Consider the following 15,496-nt stretch of genomic DNA (forward strand, 5'->3'; position numbering starts at 1 on the left):
AGAGGTAATGTCTGTGGTGAGATTCTGGCATCAAAACAAATCTCCCCTTTGCTACCTGCTTCCCGTTATCACGGCATCTCCCCTGTACATCCTTATCTTCCTACTCTTGCAGATTCTTCTCCTTGCCTTTTTTTGTTGTAGAAAGAAAAATCAAGCAAGTTTTTCAGAGTTTAAGTAATCTACCAGCATCCCACTGCTCTAGAAGGCTTCCAGATAAAACAATGTGAACAATAAATCTATGTTGATATTCTTTGCATTTGTACGTAGCAAGACACTGCATCCACATAGCTTTTTCATTCTGTTGCATAAATAATAAGAAACAATTTTTGGTTTTTACATGTTTATTAGTTGCTAATAGATCTCCCTTCCCTTAGGAGTAGGTAGTAGAGCTGTACTGCTTTTCCATTTTTACTTCTGATAACAACAATAGTCTTGCTGGTTTTCCCACTTGCCAGAACAACTACGTAAGCTTCCCTCTTATGCAGCTGCATTTTCCCCTTGAGGCAGTTGAAAAGATTGAAAAGTTGAAAAGCTCCTTGGGTCAGGCTATCTTGAATAAAGGCATAGAGTCCTGTTTGTGGTGAAGAGCTTGCAGATGTACAGAAACATCTAGAAGTATGGAGGATTCATCATACAAACAACAAGCTTGTGAGAATTGCACTAAATCTCTAGCACAACATTTTAGCAATGGCTAGGTGGGGTCTAGAGGGGAAGACATATGAGGAGTGGCTGAGGTCCCTTGGTTTGTCCAGCCCAGAACAGAGCAGGCCGAGGGGAGGCCTCATGGTGGCCTGCAGCTCCCTCACAAGGGGAGCGGAGGGGCAGGCACTGAGCTCTGCTCTCTGGGGACAACGACAGGACCCGAGGGGATGGCATGGAGCTGGAACAGGGAAGGGTCAGGCTGGGGGTTAGGGGAAGGTTCTGCACCCAGAGGGTGGTTGGGCACTGGGACAGGCTCCCCAGGGATGTGGTCATGACACTGAGCCTGTCAGAGTTCAAGAAGTGTTTGGACAATGCTCTCAGACATATGGTGGTCAGTCCTGCATGGAGCCAGGAGCTGGACTCGATGATCCTCGTGGGTCCCTTCCAATTCAGGATATTCTGTGACTCTGAAACATGTAGCTGTGTATGGCTAATACAAAGTTGTTTTTATGAAGCAGAAATAAAAGTGTTTATAAATCCAAAAAAAAATGGTTGTGGAAAAGATCCAAAGTTCAGCAAACCTAAGGACAGAGGGGACAAACAGAGGACAAACAGTTTTGCTTAGCAAAGAGTATATTTAAAATAGCATTCTCAGCTTGGCCCTGTTATCCACTGTTCTCTCCCTCCTTAGAGGGCTTAGTTTCTCAGAGTTGAGCTGTTACATTCATTTCCAGGGTTTGAAATCCAGCAATATAAATGAACCATATTTTAAAAACAGTTGTCCATGTTAGGAGTGCATTCATGGACTAGTTGAACCTGAGCAAAAATGTTTTTATTTTTTTATTGGTTTCAAAGGCATAGGTTTAGATGAGAACCAATAAACAGCCAGTACTGCTAGTATTTATGAGTATTTACTCCAATAAGTAAAGAACAATTCATTTATTAAAAGGGAAGTTGATGTTGGTAATGAATACAAAAATAGATCTTGAGGGGGCCAGAGAGAGGAAGAGATTTGACAATGTAAATTCAATTCCCATCCAAAATAGGCTCTGTGTTACTTTCTTTTAGAAAAAGTCTTGGACTTTAGTCTCTTTCAATTTAAAAAAGTCCTTGGTATGAAGCGCATGAAGTAAAAATAAAAATGGGTTGACCTAGAAACTGGGGAGCCATCTTCTTACATCCTATTTCAGAATTGCAGGCCTGTACTGTGAACCCTTCAAACTGTGCTTTTATGATAGCCAGAGCGTACTTCTTGCTCTTTCTTAGGGAAATTCCAGTCCATCTCATTCTGGAAGGAGATGTCAGGGCAGCAAGATAGGAAGTAAAAATATGTTTAAGCATTTACAGTTCTACACTCTGTCAATGCCATTACTATAAGACACAATGCTGTAAAAGCCTGCAGTGTGGAGAGAGAAAGGAATTGTTTTGTAGAAAAGTGCTATTCTTGCTGTTCAGATGTTATGTAAAGTCCCTTCCCTCTCCTCTTTGCTGACAAATGAGATTTTATGTAACGGGGGTCAAGAATCTTTCAGTTGTATACTTGGAGCACATCTGGCTGAAGGCTGCTTTGGAGCAGTGGTGGTGATGGAGAGAGAGCTTCCCAACAACAACAAAACAACAAAAAACAATCCAAACATGTGTTTGGTAAGAAAGAGATCAGGTAATTTAATCTTAGAAGGAGACAGGAAGGCAAGCATTCCTGGGACACCATGGTGTGGTAGCAGCTTGTCATACTGTAGGTCAGAAGGCGGTATGCAAATCATGCTGCAGCTTTTGGGGGTTTTGCATTTTTTATTGGGAGGGTGGCACAGGCACGAACAATTGTTAAAATTTTATTGTGAAGAGAAGTGGTCTAGGTACAAGCTAGTTCTTGCACCACAGATGTGCTATTTCTGCTACCAAATTGTACAGTGGGGTGTTTGAGTCATGCTTTGCTTGGTCTTTCCCTGTCTCTTAGGAAGTCTCTCTTACATCACAGTTTTCAGTCATTGTTCGGAAGGATACAATGTGCAGAAAAAGCATCTGGCACTGCTAGGTAATCAGATTTTGTATGTTGAAATCCTAAATGTAGCTGGTGTTTCTTGCAAGCTGTGAATGTTTATTTCTCTTGACTCGGCATAATCTAGTTCACTGAAAACTTGTTCCACTGGAATACTCAGTGTCGAAGGCATCAGTTTTCTTTAATCTGGTAACATCAGTAGAAGCTACGTTATTGTTACTTGAAAGTATGAAAAGGTGTGGTGAGTGAAATGCAAATGTTTCAGGCATGGAGAAGAGGAGTTGAGGTCAGCAGTGTCTGACAGATCTAACACTTCTTTGAAAGGTAAGTCATTTGAGGTGAACATTAAAAACTTGTGCATGTTTCAAATTTCAAATTCTGCGTCTCTGAGGAGAAAGAGGTAATTCCATTGGTCAGGAAACCTGATTTCTGATTGCCACGTTCTGCCTTCAGTGAGGTTGTTGCTTTTTGGTTCTGCTGCTCATGTGAATGCCCTAAATGTGAAGCTTGTTCAGTCAGTCCCTTTCTACAAATTTCTCCAGAAACAAAACTGTCAGGGTTAAAGATACTCTTTATGAGAAGTTTCTTGTGGGAAGTAGGGTGTCATGTATCACCAAGTAACTGTAAGAGAAAACAGGGTATGGTTTTCTCTCTAAGTGTTCTGCACTGGGGATAAATGTGCGTTTGTAGGAGGAGCAGAACGCCCACCTGCAGATGCTTCGGGTATGGAGACTGGAGTGGCAGTGTCCTTTGGCTGTGTGAAGAGTTTTGTATAACTCATAGCTGTGTGGAATCACCTGCTGTTGAACAAATTATTATGCTGTAATCCAGAAATCTCTAGCGCTCTTTCTCAAGTATGGTTGGTAAAAGATGCTATTTGTGCTGTTTTCTGCTCCAACCTAGTTGGATGTTGTAGGTGCCAGATGGAGCTTTCCTGAAGAAAAAAAAAAGTGTGACAGGTAATGATCTGCCTGTGTCCCACCACACTGGTGAGGCAAAGCAGCTTTTGCAGCACAGGGATGGCGATCCAGCTTCACGTGGAAAGGCCCCCTGCTCAAATCCCATAGCCTTGCCTGTCTGTTTAGGTGCCTCATGGCCACTGCAGAATGTATGTTTTATACGCAGAGATTAAACGTGGTATGGGTGTGGGCAGGGATATGATGGAAAGAGTACAAAATTTGTTGAAAAGGCCTGTGCTGAAGAGGCTGGAAGCTGGGCAAAAGATGGAATAGTTCTGCTGGTGGGAGGTGGTGAGTGATTGCCATTGCATCACTTGTTTTTCTCCATATATTAAACTGTCTTTATCTCAACCCATTAGTTTTTTTCTTGCTTATGCCCTTTTGATTCTTTCCCCCATCCTGTTGGAGTGAGCAGCTGTGTAGGGTCTTTGCAGCTGCCTGGGGTCAGCCCACTGCGCTCTTTCCTTGGTATCAAAAGCCCCTTGCTGAATGCAGTGATCCTGTAATTAGTAAGTGTTTTGCACTGGGGACTGACGTGAGGGAGAGAGAGACAGTACAGGGCTCTTTTTATATCTCAATAATGAAGGCCTGATGACAACAAATGGCTTAATAAAACAGCTGTTTTTATAAGACTGAATAAGAAGGGGAATATAGATAGCAAGTAAATCTATAGCCCCTTCAGCTGCTGGGCACCATATGTTCATGCAGCATCAGATGGACCCTGGATGGATATTCCCAAGAGACGCTGTGCAGTTCCTGTCCGTAGAGAGAAGTGCCTTCTTTTTGGTCCTTCGAGCTATTAAATAATTTTCCTACAAGTGAACAACTCCATTCCTAAAAGTTGTTCACATGACAACTCCTTCCCGCACTGTTAGATAAAGGCAAGGCCACACAGGTGGAGGGGTCACTGGTGCCAAGTGGGGGCTGCCCGCTGGCTGCTCTGCCACCGGGAGCTGGCTGAGGTGATTCTGCACTCAAGGGGCACGGCGACACAACACAGCAAAGTGGAGCATGCCACTGCTATGTGGAGTGAGAGATGGGCTTGTATGCCAGACACATGTTTTGTAGGTCTGCCATGAAAATGGAGAGAGAATTCCTTGTCATACCAGTGGGTGTTGCACCCACATTTATACTCACTGGTCTGTGGAGATTTTGGTCAGTTTACAAAGAACAGTACAGAAGGAGAAAGAAAAAGTGGTGAAGATGAGCAATAAAACAGCCTCTCCTATTAATGTTAGTTTAATTATTTCTATCAGTCACAAAAACGGGCTCACCTGTGCTTTGAACAGTCCAGGAGGTAGCTTCTGCCACCAGCTATAACAGGGTTGCTTTAGAAAATCAAGTGTGGAGTGAAGAGGACAGCTGATTTAGTGATAATATATCTTGGTAGGAACGGTCAATTTCAATGTACTTAAGACTCATTTACTTGTTTTATGAATGGTACAGTGAATATTTCCTTTTAATCTCACTGTGACTCTATTTATAGGATGAGATAAAATGTGATAACGGAAGGGAATTTTGGCTACTGCAGGAATTCACATAAGCCTTATGACAGCATTTATTGTGCAATGCATTCAAGGCTCGGACCTTATCTGCATTGTGTCTTTAGACTGTCTTTCAGGGACTTCCTACATTTGCTTCAGTGTAACAACATTTGCCTAATGTAGACTATAAAATTATTTTAATACTCATCTTTTAAAATGAATTGTCAGAACACAGACCAGGTAGAAGACTTGCAGCAATCTGCTTCTTTTGCTGCTGCAGTGATGAACTGTGAAGCATCCCCAATCCCCAGAAGACAAATGAACAAAAGATCCCAAACTGCAGAGAAGTTGCTAAGACTGCTAAGGTCTTGAAACTGGTTGAACATGGATGGTTGATTCCTGCGTCCCAAGTGTCCCAGAAGGCCCTAGCATTCTTCTGCTGAGAATATGGCTACGTGGATCCAATTGTAGAAACAAGCCTCTTCTAACTCTTCTAATTCAGTAGACCTATCTACAAAGCAAAACCTTATATAATACTTTTCTACCTCTCCAATGTTAAAACCCATTTGAAAAACATCCCATATCTATTCAACACGTTCATCTTGTGTAAACTGTATCCAAAGACAGGGCAATTCTGGATAGGTACCATCTCTATCAGATTTCTTAATCTGGAATAAATCAAAGTTCATGTTCCCATTAGAAGTTTAGGTCCTGTGCTGTTACCCAAATACTAACTGCTGGGAGCTAGTTTGTAACTAGGCGACTAAAGTTGCTCATGTACTCAATTTCAATGCTCTTACAGCAGTTATCATAGAAGATTAATGTTAGTCTTCAAAGACCTGGCGTGAAGCGTCCTATCTGCTGCTGTTTTCTGAATGGGTAACACAGTTCTACCAAATGAAAGATAGATAGATAGATAGATAGATAGATAGATAGATAGATAGATAGATAGATAGATATTTTAAAGGGGGAACTTTGCCAGTCCATAGGGAAACCTAAATACATCTATTTTGTCTGCAGTTCACTGGGATTGATTTCTGGCAGTGTAGCAGTACTGTTTCCATGGTGGGCTCCGCTTTTACACCAGGGCAGTGGTCCTCCTGAGCTCCCTCAGAAAAGTAGTTGGATGTAAACCCTTACAAGGGTTCATCTGGCTGAACCCAGGCCTGTAGGCTGCTGAACTTTTCCTCGGTGAGGCAATGTTTAAAACCAGCTGCTATGTCCCGAGCTGTAGATTTTCTCCACAGGATGTTCCTGTCAGAGCCTTGCTGGGACTGCTGTGGTGGGATGTTCTGCGTGCCAGGCTGTGTGTTATGGTTAGCCGGGGAGCACCGTAGGTTGGCACCGCTGCCAGAGGATGTTACTTCAGCTGCTTGTTCTGACACCTGAGCTGTGCCCCCCGTGCTGGCACAAGCTGCTGTGCGGCTCAGCAGCTTGAAGCCAACCTGTCACCGCACCTGTCAGCCAGCCTGGCACCGGCAATCATTTTAGGTTATGTGACTAACTCCTGAACAAGGAGGGCCTTTTTAAGGGACCAGATCTGCGCTACGTTCAAGCAGCAGCGTGTCGACGAGCTATTATTTTTACATTTTCGTCTTCATCTGAAACGAACCCAAACGACTTTTAACAATTCCACGGCGTTTTCTCCAAAACCCACTCGTATTTTACGCTAACAGCACCCGCCCTCCTTCCCGGCCCGGCCTCCCCTCACGGCGGCCGCGGGGCGGCCCCGGCGCCCATTGGCGGAGGCGCTGCGGGTCCCCGCGGCGTCACGGAGCTCGCCGGGGCCCCGCCGGCTGCCGGCGCGGCCATGGCGGGGGCCGCAGCGGGGCGACCAGGTCGGGGCGGGCGTGAACCGGGAGCCGGGGGGCTGGGGGGGGGATTGGGGCGTGCGGGAGGAGCGGGGAGGCCCCGCCCGAGAAGCGGCCGGGCGGCGGGGCCGCGCTCGGAGGGGCTGCGGGGCTGCCCGCGCCCCGTGCTCGGCGCTGCGCTCACGCCTCCCGTCTCCCCCCCACGCAGGTCCCGGCGAGGCGTGCGGCTGAGAGCGGCTCTCTCCGTCCCGTCCCTGCTGCCTGCCTGCCTGCCCCCGCCATGGAGACGGAGGGCCTGGAGTGGCTGCTGGTGCCCGTGCGGCAGCTGGTGGCCTGGGGCGCCGCCGGGGCCATGGTGTTCGGCGGCGTGGTGCCCTACATCCCGCAGTACCGGGACATCCGCCGCACGCAGAACGCCGAGGGCTTCTCCACCTACGTGTGCCTGGTGCTGCTGGTGGCCAACATCCTGCGGATACTCTTCTGGTAAGCGCCCGCTTCTGAGCCTTCGTTTGAAATCCCCCGAGGAAATAACGCCGTTTTTATGTGCTTTCTGCCCCTCTCTCAAACATCAAAAAGCTGCTTCGTGGGTGAATCTGCACCGAGTGTAACCAGCCGGGCGCAGGAGCGCTGCGTGTTGCCCTCGCCCGTCGTTCCAAACAGCATTTTCTGACTTGCTGCTAAATAAAAAAAAAAACACAATTATTTTAAGTCAGACCTCTTCTTCCTCTTTTATCTTTCCCTTTCCCTCCAGCTCTGAGCGAAGGCCCCGGTCCTGCGCGCTCGTTGTAACCTCCAGCAGGTCTGAAAGCTGCTGGGACGCTGGCCAGATGTGCTCGCCCTTTCCTGCGATGCCAGCTGGCTTCAGGGGAGCTCCCGTTCGCTTCCGCAGCTCCATGGATGAAAGCATCGTAATTTGATAAGCAGGAAAATGGTGGGCTGTTGCCCAAAGCACGCTCTTCCTGTTTCCAGCACGCTTCTCAGCGTTAAAAGGCGTGTTTGTTTTCATAGCTTGATCTGGTGCTGCTGAGCAAATAACGTTTTATTAGGGTGTGCATGATTTCCCTGAATAAATTTTATTAACTTATATTCCTCGCTACTTCTAATAGTGTAGATGCTGCAGCGTTGGTAATATATTTGAGAAACCAATGGTGAGAAAGTCTGGGAAATGACTGCAACTAAGGACAGTTATTCTAAGAATATTTTGACTTAAAATAGCGCTTTGTAGTCTGCAAAGGGCTGATAGGTGAAAAGCCGCTTCCTTCTGTTGGTTTCCAGTTTCTTTTCAAAGCTTCTCTACTTCCTTAAGTGTATGCAGCTTTCTGGATTCTTCTCCAGCAAAATCAGCGTTGCAGTATAGCAGGGAAACCTGTGGACCCTCTCCTGAGACCATAGCTAGCAGTTGAATGGGGGAATCATCACTGGATCAGAGCTACTTGTTGCGCTGGAACTCTGCTTTCTTGGGGAGAAAGCATTGGAAAGAGAAGTGTATGGGACAGGTATTGGAAAAAGCAAAAGGAAAGTAGAGGAGCTGATGGGAGGGGAGAAATTAAAGATTTTTTTTGTTTTGTTTTACTAAGGAAGCTGAAATATACAAATGATTTACAGCCGAATGGAGATGCTGGCAGTTCCTAGGTAATCCGAGAGAGTGCATATGTTAAATGAGATATGGAGTATGGAAGAGCTGGAAAATCTTATTTTGAGTTGATTTTAAGTATATCTCATTAAGAGATGTGTGGAAGAATAAATACTGTGAATAGTGAAAAATTTTATTTGATATTAACCTTAAAAGCTTTGTCAGCATTTGAAAAGAGAGAAAATGCAGTTACATTGGTTATGTGTTTTTTCTTAATTATTTTTTTTGTTTTATTTTTTGCTGTGTGTATTTAAGCTGTATAAAAGTATTACTCCTTGACACACAGTAGTTCTGTGTGTGCTCTGGTCATCTCAGAGCTTGTCAGTGATGCTGAATGGCTTCATACATCATATACATAGACATATCTGGCATGGCTACAGCAGGAGCATAAGGGATGCGGATGGCTTGTGATACAGCCACTTCAGGCTTATACTGTAGGCCTATAATTTGTTTTGCCTATAATTTTCCCCAATCTGACTTTCAAAGTACCAGTTGATAAGACCAGTCCCCCTTTTCTTTAGCAAATCAATCCAGATCTTAACACAGGTCTCTCTTTTGAAATCTTCAGTGACATTTGGCTGTTATTTTCAATTATTTTTAGTTTCTCTTCATTACTTTGTTATCACGTATGTGCCAGATTCATCCTTCCTGACTTCCCCTCCATCCTGATCCAAAAATAAGTACTTAAAATTGTAGCCTTTAAAAACTCTCAGGTTCTAATTCTGCTGCTTTGCAGGCTCTAATTATTCCTTAGGAAGGCTGTTTGTTTATTTTAACTTCAAAGACGTTTCTCTAATTTGCTGATCGTTTCTGTTGTTACTTCCAGATCTTCCTTAATTTCATATATTTTTCTTAAATACAAGGGTCACAGAGTGGAATGTCACATTTTTTTCAATCCATGCATAACAGGAACAGACAGTTCCTGCCTTTTATGCCATGTTTACTATGTGTTTTCATTCTTCTATATGCTGGTCTTTCTGTATCTGTGTCAGTCGTAACAGATGTCCAGGCATTCAGTCCCAGCTCTCCCCTCCTGGCTCTACTCTGCCTGTTCACTTAAGCTCTGGGACTATTCCCTCATTTCCTATTTGTGAATGGGCAGATTCCACGCGTTCCTAGAACTCTACTCTTCTCCCCCTGATGTTGTCATGGAGTTTGACCTCCTCTCCAAATAGGGTATTTATTTCCCATTCTTCTTGACATATTTTTGTAGGTGGAGTGATAACACTGTGATGGTAGCTAATGAACAAAGTACTTCTGAGAGCAAAGATAACAATCCTGATTCCTCTTTTCAATTTCTTCTCCTCTGATCACACTGTTTATAATAGTAAGCAATTTTTAAAGTTGGAGGACTTAGCACACTGCTTCTTCTCCTCATCTTCCTCCCACCTAAACCCTTAGTTTCATGGCGTGTTCAAAGAGAAGAGTGTACATTTGCTAGTGATGACTGTAACACATTATCTACTAAACCACTTTTCATGCTTCTCTATTTCAGAGCGTCTCAAAACTTCATGTTTAGAAGGAGAGTTCTGCTTTCACTTTGGGGTGTTTGGCCTCGTCTGTGCCAATAGTGAGCTTTATGCCAGAACTTTATGGAAAAGCAGTGGGAGAGGACTGGCCTGCAAGAACGAAAACAGCATACAGATAGCGGTGTGCATGAGTCCATTTCACTTTGTTTACGCATACGTGGCTTTCATTTAGGAAAAAGAAAGTAGAAGTCTGAGCATGCAGTCTTTTGACTTTTTGCAGCACCATTTTTGTTATCTGATTCTTCCTGTACTTGCTAGAGTTAGCTCTGATTTCTTGTTCTAGCTTGGTTGGTAAAAATATCTAAGGGATGTGCAGTCTTACTGGTGCTTGAGCTTGGGGTGGTCAGTGATCTGGTGAAGTTGTCTTGTGCTGTTTTGAAGCTGAGGGCTGGCTGCCAGCTTCAGAGCTCACTGTGGCACTTGAACACGGCGGTGACAAAGATGAACGTGCCTTCTTGGTGCGTCTGCCCTTCAGTTTGCCAGCTGACTAGCTTTGAATTACTGTGATCGAGAACAGGAATAAGAAGGTGAAGAGTTGTGCAATCAGCTGGGAGTGGAGTATGCAGAAGAATTTGCGAGAGTTCTCTCCCTGCCCTCCTTGCCCTCTTCTTTTGTTTAAAGCAGCTTATAATAAATTATGGTTTCTTATATTATTAAAACCAGAATAAATAAATAGCTGGAGGAAAAAGAACTACAGATTCATTAGAAGTCAGCAGTAGGCATTTTAGTTGTATCTTGGGAAAGTTCAGCCAAAAGCTTCCTGCTGTTTCCAGAGGGTTTTGGACTTTTTTCAGTTGTGCAGTTAATAAAATGCTTCATATAGTAGTATAACATGACTTGTATATTTTTCAGGAAGATGATCTGTATTCCATGAGTTTTGAGATGTAGTTCTGTTGGCCAGTGGCCTAAGCGTCATGCAGCAACGTCAGAGAAATCCAAACAACAGAAAGTAACACACAACCTTCCCATTTTTGAGTTCTTGCAAAATTGTTGCCTTGAGGCAAGCTCTGAAAACAAGTTGTGACAGTTAGGGAAACAGTGGAAGCTGCTGATTTTGTTATTTCTGAGCAAAGTCACCCTACTACCTGTTCCATATCAGTTCATCTGAAACAAGCTCGGTTTTGAAAGCTAATGCCAGTAGAATTGGGAGCTCTCTGTGCTGGAATCTGTAGAATCAGCTGCCTGTTAGTAACAGGCTTACTGAGACAGGTATGCAGCGGGAGGTGATGTGTAGGAAGGTGTTGGACTTGCTGTTGGATGGGGTAGGCTCCTACACATTTGTTTATTTTACTGCAACACCTGCGGTGCTGCTTGTGGATCAGCTCCTGATGTCGGGTGATGCTTTGACTTCAGGTAGTAGGCCAGTGGGGTCTGCAGGACGTACTGTGGGAAGGAGAAACTTCTAAGACTTCTGTTACTAAAACGAATACTGGTAGCTTTTTCCACACGGGGAGGGTGAGATGATGCTGGAAATGTAACGTTGAGAGATTGCTTTACCTGTGGTCTGCTAGTGGAGTCTTGCTCAGGTACTGAGAGCAAAAGTGCTATGCAATTCCTCCTCCTCATAAATGCCAAGTACAAAGTGCACTGCTGTTCTGCACGAAGAGTAAAGTAGGACTTTGTATGCCCAAGTGAGATGCTTGTTTTGGGTGCTCTGTAGCATCCCAGAAGTTTACATCTCAAGGAGGAGCTCACATAAAGAAATCCTGTTGTTAAACTAGTTTTTTTCTTGAGCTTCTTGCTGATTACATTCTGTGATTGTGTGGGCTGTCTTTTCAGAAAGGCACTGTGTGTCTTTCCTGTGGCCCAGCTGGTGGCATACAGTGTCCTGCACGCTTTCCATCTTCCGTAGGATCTTTAACTTCCCGAAGAGTTGGAAAAATTGATCCAGGGTGGTGAAACCTGTGGTAGCTTTGGTTGCTTGGTGGTTTCTACTATCACAGTGGGCAGAACTGCCTTTGTGAGCCGAGGCAGTGCTGTGATGGGCACAGCACAAAGAGAAAGCCTTGCCCCGGGCTGGGCACTGCTGGGGGTAGCAGACAGCACTGGAATGGTGGCCGTGGGCGTAGGAGGAAACCATGCGGTTGGGATGGTGGTGATCTGGTTGCACCAACAGCAACCAACTTCTTTTGGGAGATGTTTGAGGAAAAGAGATACTGTTTAGTCTAGTTTGGGCTGCTTTTTCACAGGACTGGATTAGCAGGATTGTTGCAGTAGGATTGAGGCATACTGATGGAATTACATTACAATGACTAGTCAGTTTCTGCTGTGAATGTCTCCTCCTCTTGTCTTCATCACCTGACCATGTGATAACTAGTTTAAAGCTGTTGAAATACTAATAAAATGTAAGACCCTACCCTCTTCTTTATTTCACACATATAACTAGTACTAGTTCTTAGGAAACCACTGTGTTTTTTTTTTTTAAATCTTCACAAATCTTGTTTACAGAACGATTCTTGTGTGTTGAGCGTTCTGATGTGCTTTTTTAATTGTCAAAGAGATGAAAAATCTGCCATAATACTTCCAGTCTCATTTACATTAAGGCTGTAGTGATGGCAAATTGTTACGACGAGACAGCAGGTGGCCTTGCTTATGTGTGTTTTATGTGGGTGGATGTTTGTACTCTAAGCCATCCATTTGTCACACAGCCATTACTGAATCACCGATGGTCTCATCAGCGGGGAGAAACTAACCTTGCAGCAACCTGTGCTGGATTTACTGTCATAATAGTTTCTAGCTTATTGCACTGCTAGCTCAGCCCCTCTTGAATACCTTATGACTTTACATGCAAATGTATTTGTAATTGGAGAGGGTTTTTCTAAGCTTGGTGTAAAAATTTTTGACTGCGTGTTAATTCTAACTAATTTTTAGCTGTTTCTTCCTCATTCCCTGAATAGGAGACACATACAGCAGCAGATTGTAGTGGTTTGGGGGACCTTGGCCACAGTCAGCAACAGGGGCTGCATGAGCTTTGGTATCGGGGGCATGGGACATAGACTGGGCCAAATTTTGTTCCTTCTGCCTTACATTTTCCCCAGCACAATAAAAGCCAGAGCACTCAGTGCTTGCAGTTATCTGCATCAGTTGTGTTCTTTACTCCCTTCCTCGTGATGTCCTCCAAATGTGTTAAGATACTGGCTGTTGTGACCCACCACAAAGATGGCAGAAAGAAGGGTAGGACTTCTATATCCTAGTGAAGTATATGTCACTGTTACTCTTCCAGTGGTGTATTTGACAGTGATGTGGAGGCTCAAGACGTTGTAGTATTCTGGCTGTGCCATTAGGCAGGGAATACTTGTACACTTTCCTTGGTGTGGGCTGGTTGGCTGCTCTGTACAGGAAGATTTCCAAGGAAGCTGGTCTCCTGTCCCTTATCAGTTGGTTCATAACAAGAAAAAAAATATAGCTCTGTTGGAATGGTTGTCCTGTAAATTCAGTATCATGTAAGAGAGTGTGAGGATGAACCTGTTTTTTACCAACAGAGCTCTGCCACTGAATTAGCCCAGTCATATTATATATTATTAGAAATTATATTTTACCACAGAGCAGGTGCTGTCTAGAGGCGGTTATCGTGGCCTTGGACGTGGCTGCAGATGGCAGTGTAGCTGAGGTCTTTGGCAGCTTGATGTGCTTGGATAAAGGTGTCAGTAAATGCTTTTGGAAGGTCTGTGTAACATGGTGTGGGCTGAAGGAGCTGGGGAGTACAGCAATGCGTCTTCACCATTCTCAGCATCTCCATCCTCAAGGCATAAAACCCAGAAGAGCTGAGCAGAGAGAGAACTCCATGTGTTGTGTAGCCTTCCTGTTGTTAATCTAATATCCTTCAAGAGCTGCATGTGTAAAGCTTCCACCCTTTACCCCTAATCCATTTAGGGAGCATGTCTGGTGAGGGTTGCTGAACTTCCATCAAGCAATGCAGGAAGAGAAACTTGAAGTCATGAGTCTTCACTGAAGGGTCTTGTTTTCACCTGGCAGAACCTTATGCAAGCATGGAAGAGAAAGCCCTTCAGTAGAGACTCACCACCATCCAAATTTCTCTTTTTGTGTTACGTTCAGGAAAGCTCAGTAGGCCCCACCACACATCATCTCTGAGACAATGGAAATTCAGTTTGGGGCTGGGGGTGGAAGAGGAGAGGGCAAGAGAGGACAAAGTGTGAATGTTCAGTTCTAGTACCTTTTAGATATTTTTCTTTCCCAAACCTTGGTCCAAATTAGATACAGCCTGATGAGTAAGTTGGTGTGGTTCTCTGACCTGCTGCTCAGATATCTGGAGGCAGACAAAGCATGAGGCTTACATATTTTTTTCTTTTTCTATAGGAGGAATTTATGTTAATCCTACTAAACTAATAGCTGTGGGTATTTTTTATGGGCCTTTCACAACTGTTACAGTAAAGGTAGTTTAGGATTTCCTTTTTCAGGTGCTTAGGGTGAAAGAATGAAAGTAACTGAATGCAACATTTGTCATCTTTGAGATGTTTTATATATTTTCCTTTCCTTTTTGTTTTTTGTTTTTGTTTTTTAGGTTTGGAAGGCGTTTTGAATCCCCTCTTTTGTGGCAAAGCATTATCATGATCATTACTATGTTACTGATGCTGAAACTGTGCACTGAAGTTCGTGTGTCCAACGACCTAAACATAAAACGCCGCTCTTTTGCAGGTTAGTGACAGGAACTAGTTGTTGCAGAATGAACCTTTTTGAAAGTGTATTGCACTTGTTTTGGACAGAAGTTCTGCCTGAATTGCAACCCAGTCTCCTTTCTTGATGAATCAGTGTAGCGCTATTTCAACTTTTTTTTTTTTTTTTTTTGAAACCACTTCCTCCCAGATGAATGTTTAGATGAATGTTTAACATTTTAACTTTATTTTAAACGGGTCTTGGTTCAGTCTGGAAGTAGTTCTTAATGTTTCACATCATGCCCTAGGACACAGAGCTGGCTGTCATGCAGTTATGCTAGCCTGGATATTTTTTAAGATCTTGTCCTGCATAAGAAACTTTCTTCTAGTGTATTCTCTACCATGTTCTTAGGTGGGAGTTAGATCCTGATCATACGCTATTATCTGAGATCTTATTTTGCAGTTGCCAACACTTGCTTTTGCACAGAATTTATTTTCTGCTTAATAAATTGTTGGCTATCAAAACAGATGTTGTCATATTTTAGATGCAAAACTGTCTTTTTGTATACTTTTTTAGTGTGGGAGTTATGGGAACTTTCACATATATTTTTATATAGTTGTTTATCTCATTTTTAGGCATTGATACTTCCAGCTGGGACCAGACTATTATCCTTTATGTAATCAAATATTTTTGTTATGCAAAATGTCTTTGATTTTTCTCCCCTCCCCAGATAATGACATGAAAGGGATAGTTTTTGTTTTTTATCTAGAATGACTTTGACTTACAACATTTTATATTACAGCTTATTACCAACAAGATCAGAAT

General features: G+C 43.7%; 1 protein-coding gene across 3 annotated transcripts in view; it reads left to right on the top strand.

Moving 5' to 3' along the window:
- The first annotated feature begins 6,816 nt into the window (after positions 1-6,816).
- SLC66A2 (solute carrier family 66 member 2) overlaps positions 6,817-15,496 on the top strand; it is a 50,097-nt gene continuing 41,417 nt past the window's right edge. For all 3 annotated transcript variants that reach the window (XM_084508924.1, XM_084508925.1, XM_084508926.1), the window contains exons 1-3: positions 6,817-6,922; positions 7,104-7,378; positions 14,580-14,713. In XM_084508924.1, coding sequence (XP_084365050.1) covers positions 7,176-7,378; positions 14,580-14,713 — 337 coding nt within the window. In that variant the 5' untranslated portion in view covers positions 6,817-6,922; positions 7,104-7,175. The remainder of the gene's footprint in view (positions 6,923-7,103; positions 7,379-14,579; positions 14,714-15,496) is intronic.

This window comes from Aythya ferina, assembly GCF_964211825.1.
Source record: "Aythya ferina genome assembly, chromosome: 2".
Classification (NCBI taxonomy): domain Eukaryota; kingdom Metazoa; phylum Chordata; class Aves; order Anseriformes; family Anatidae; genus Aythya; species Aythya ferina.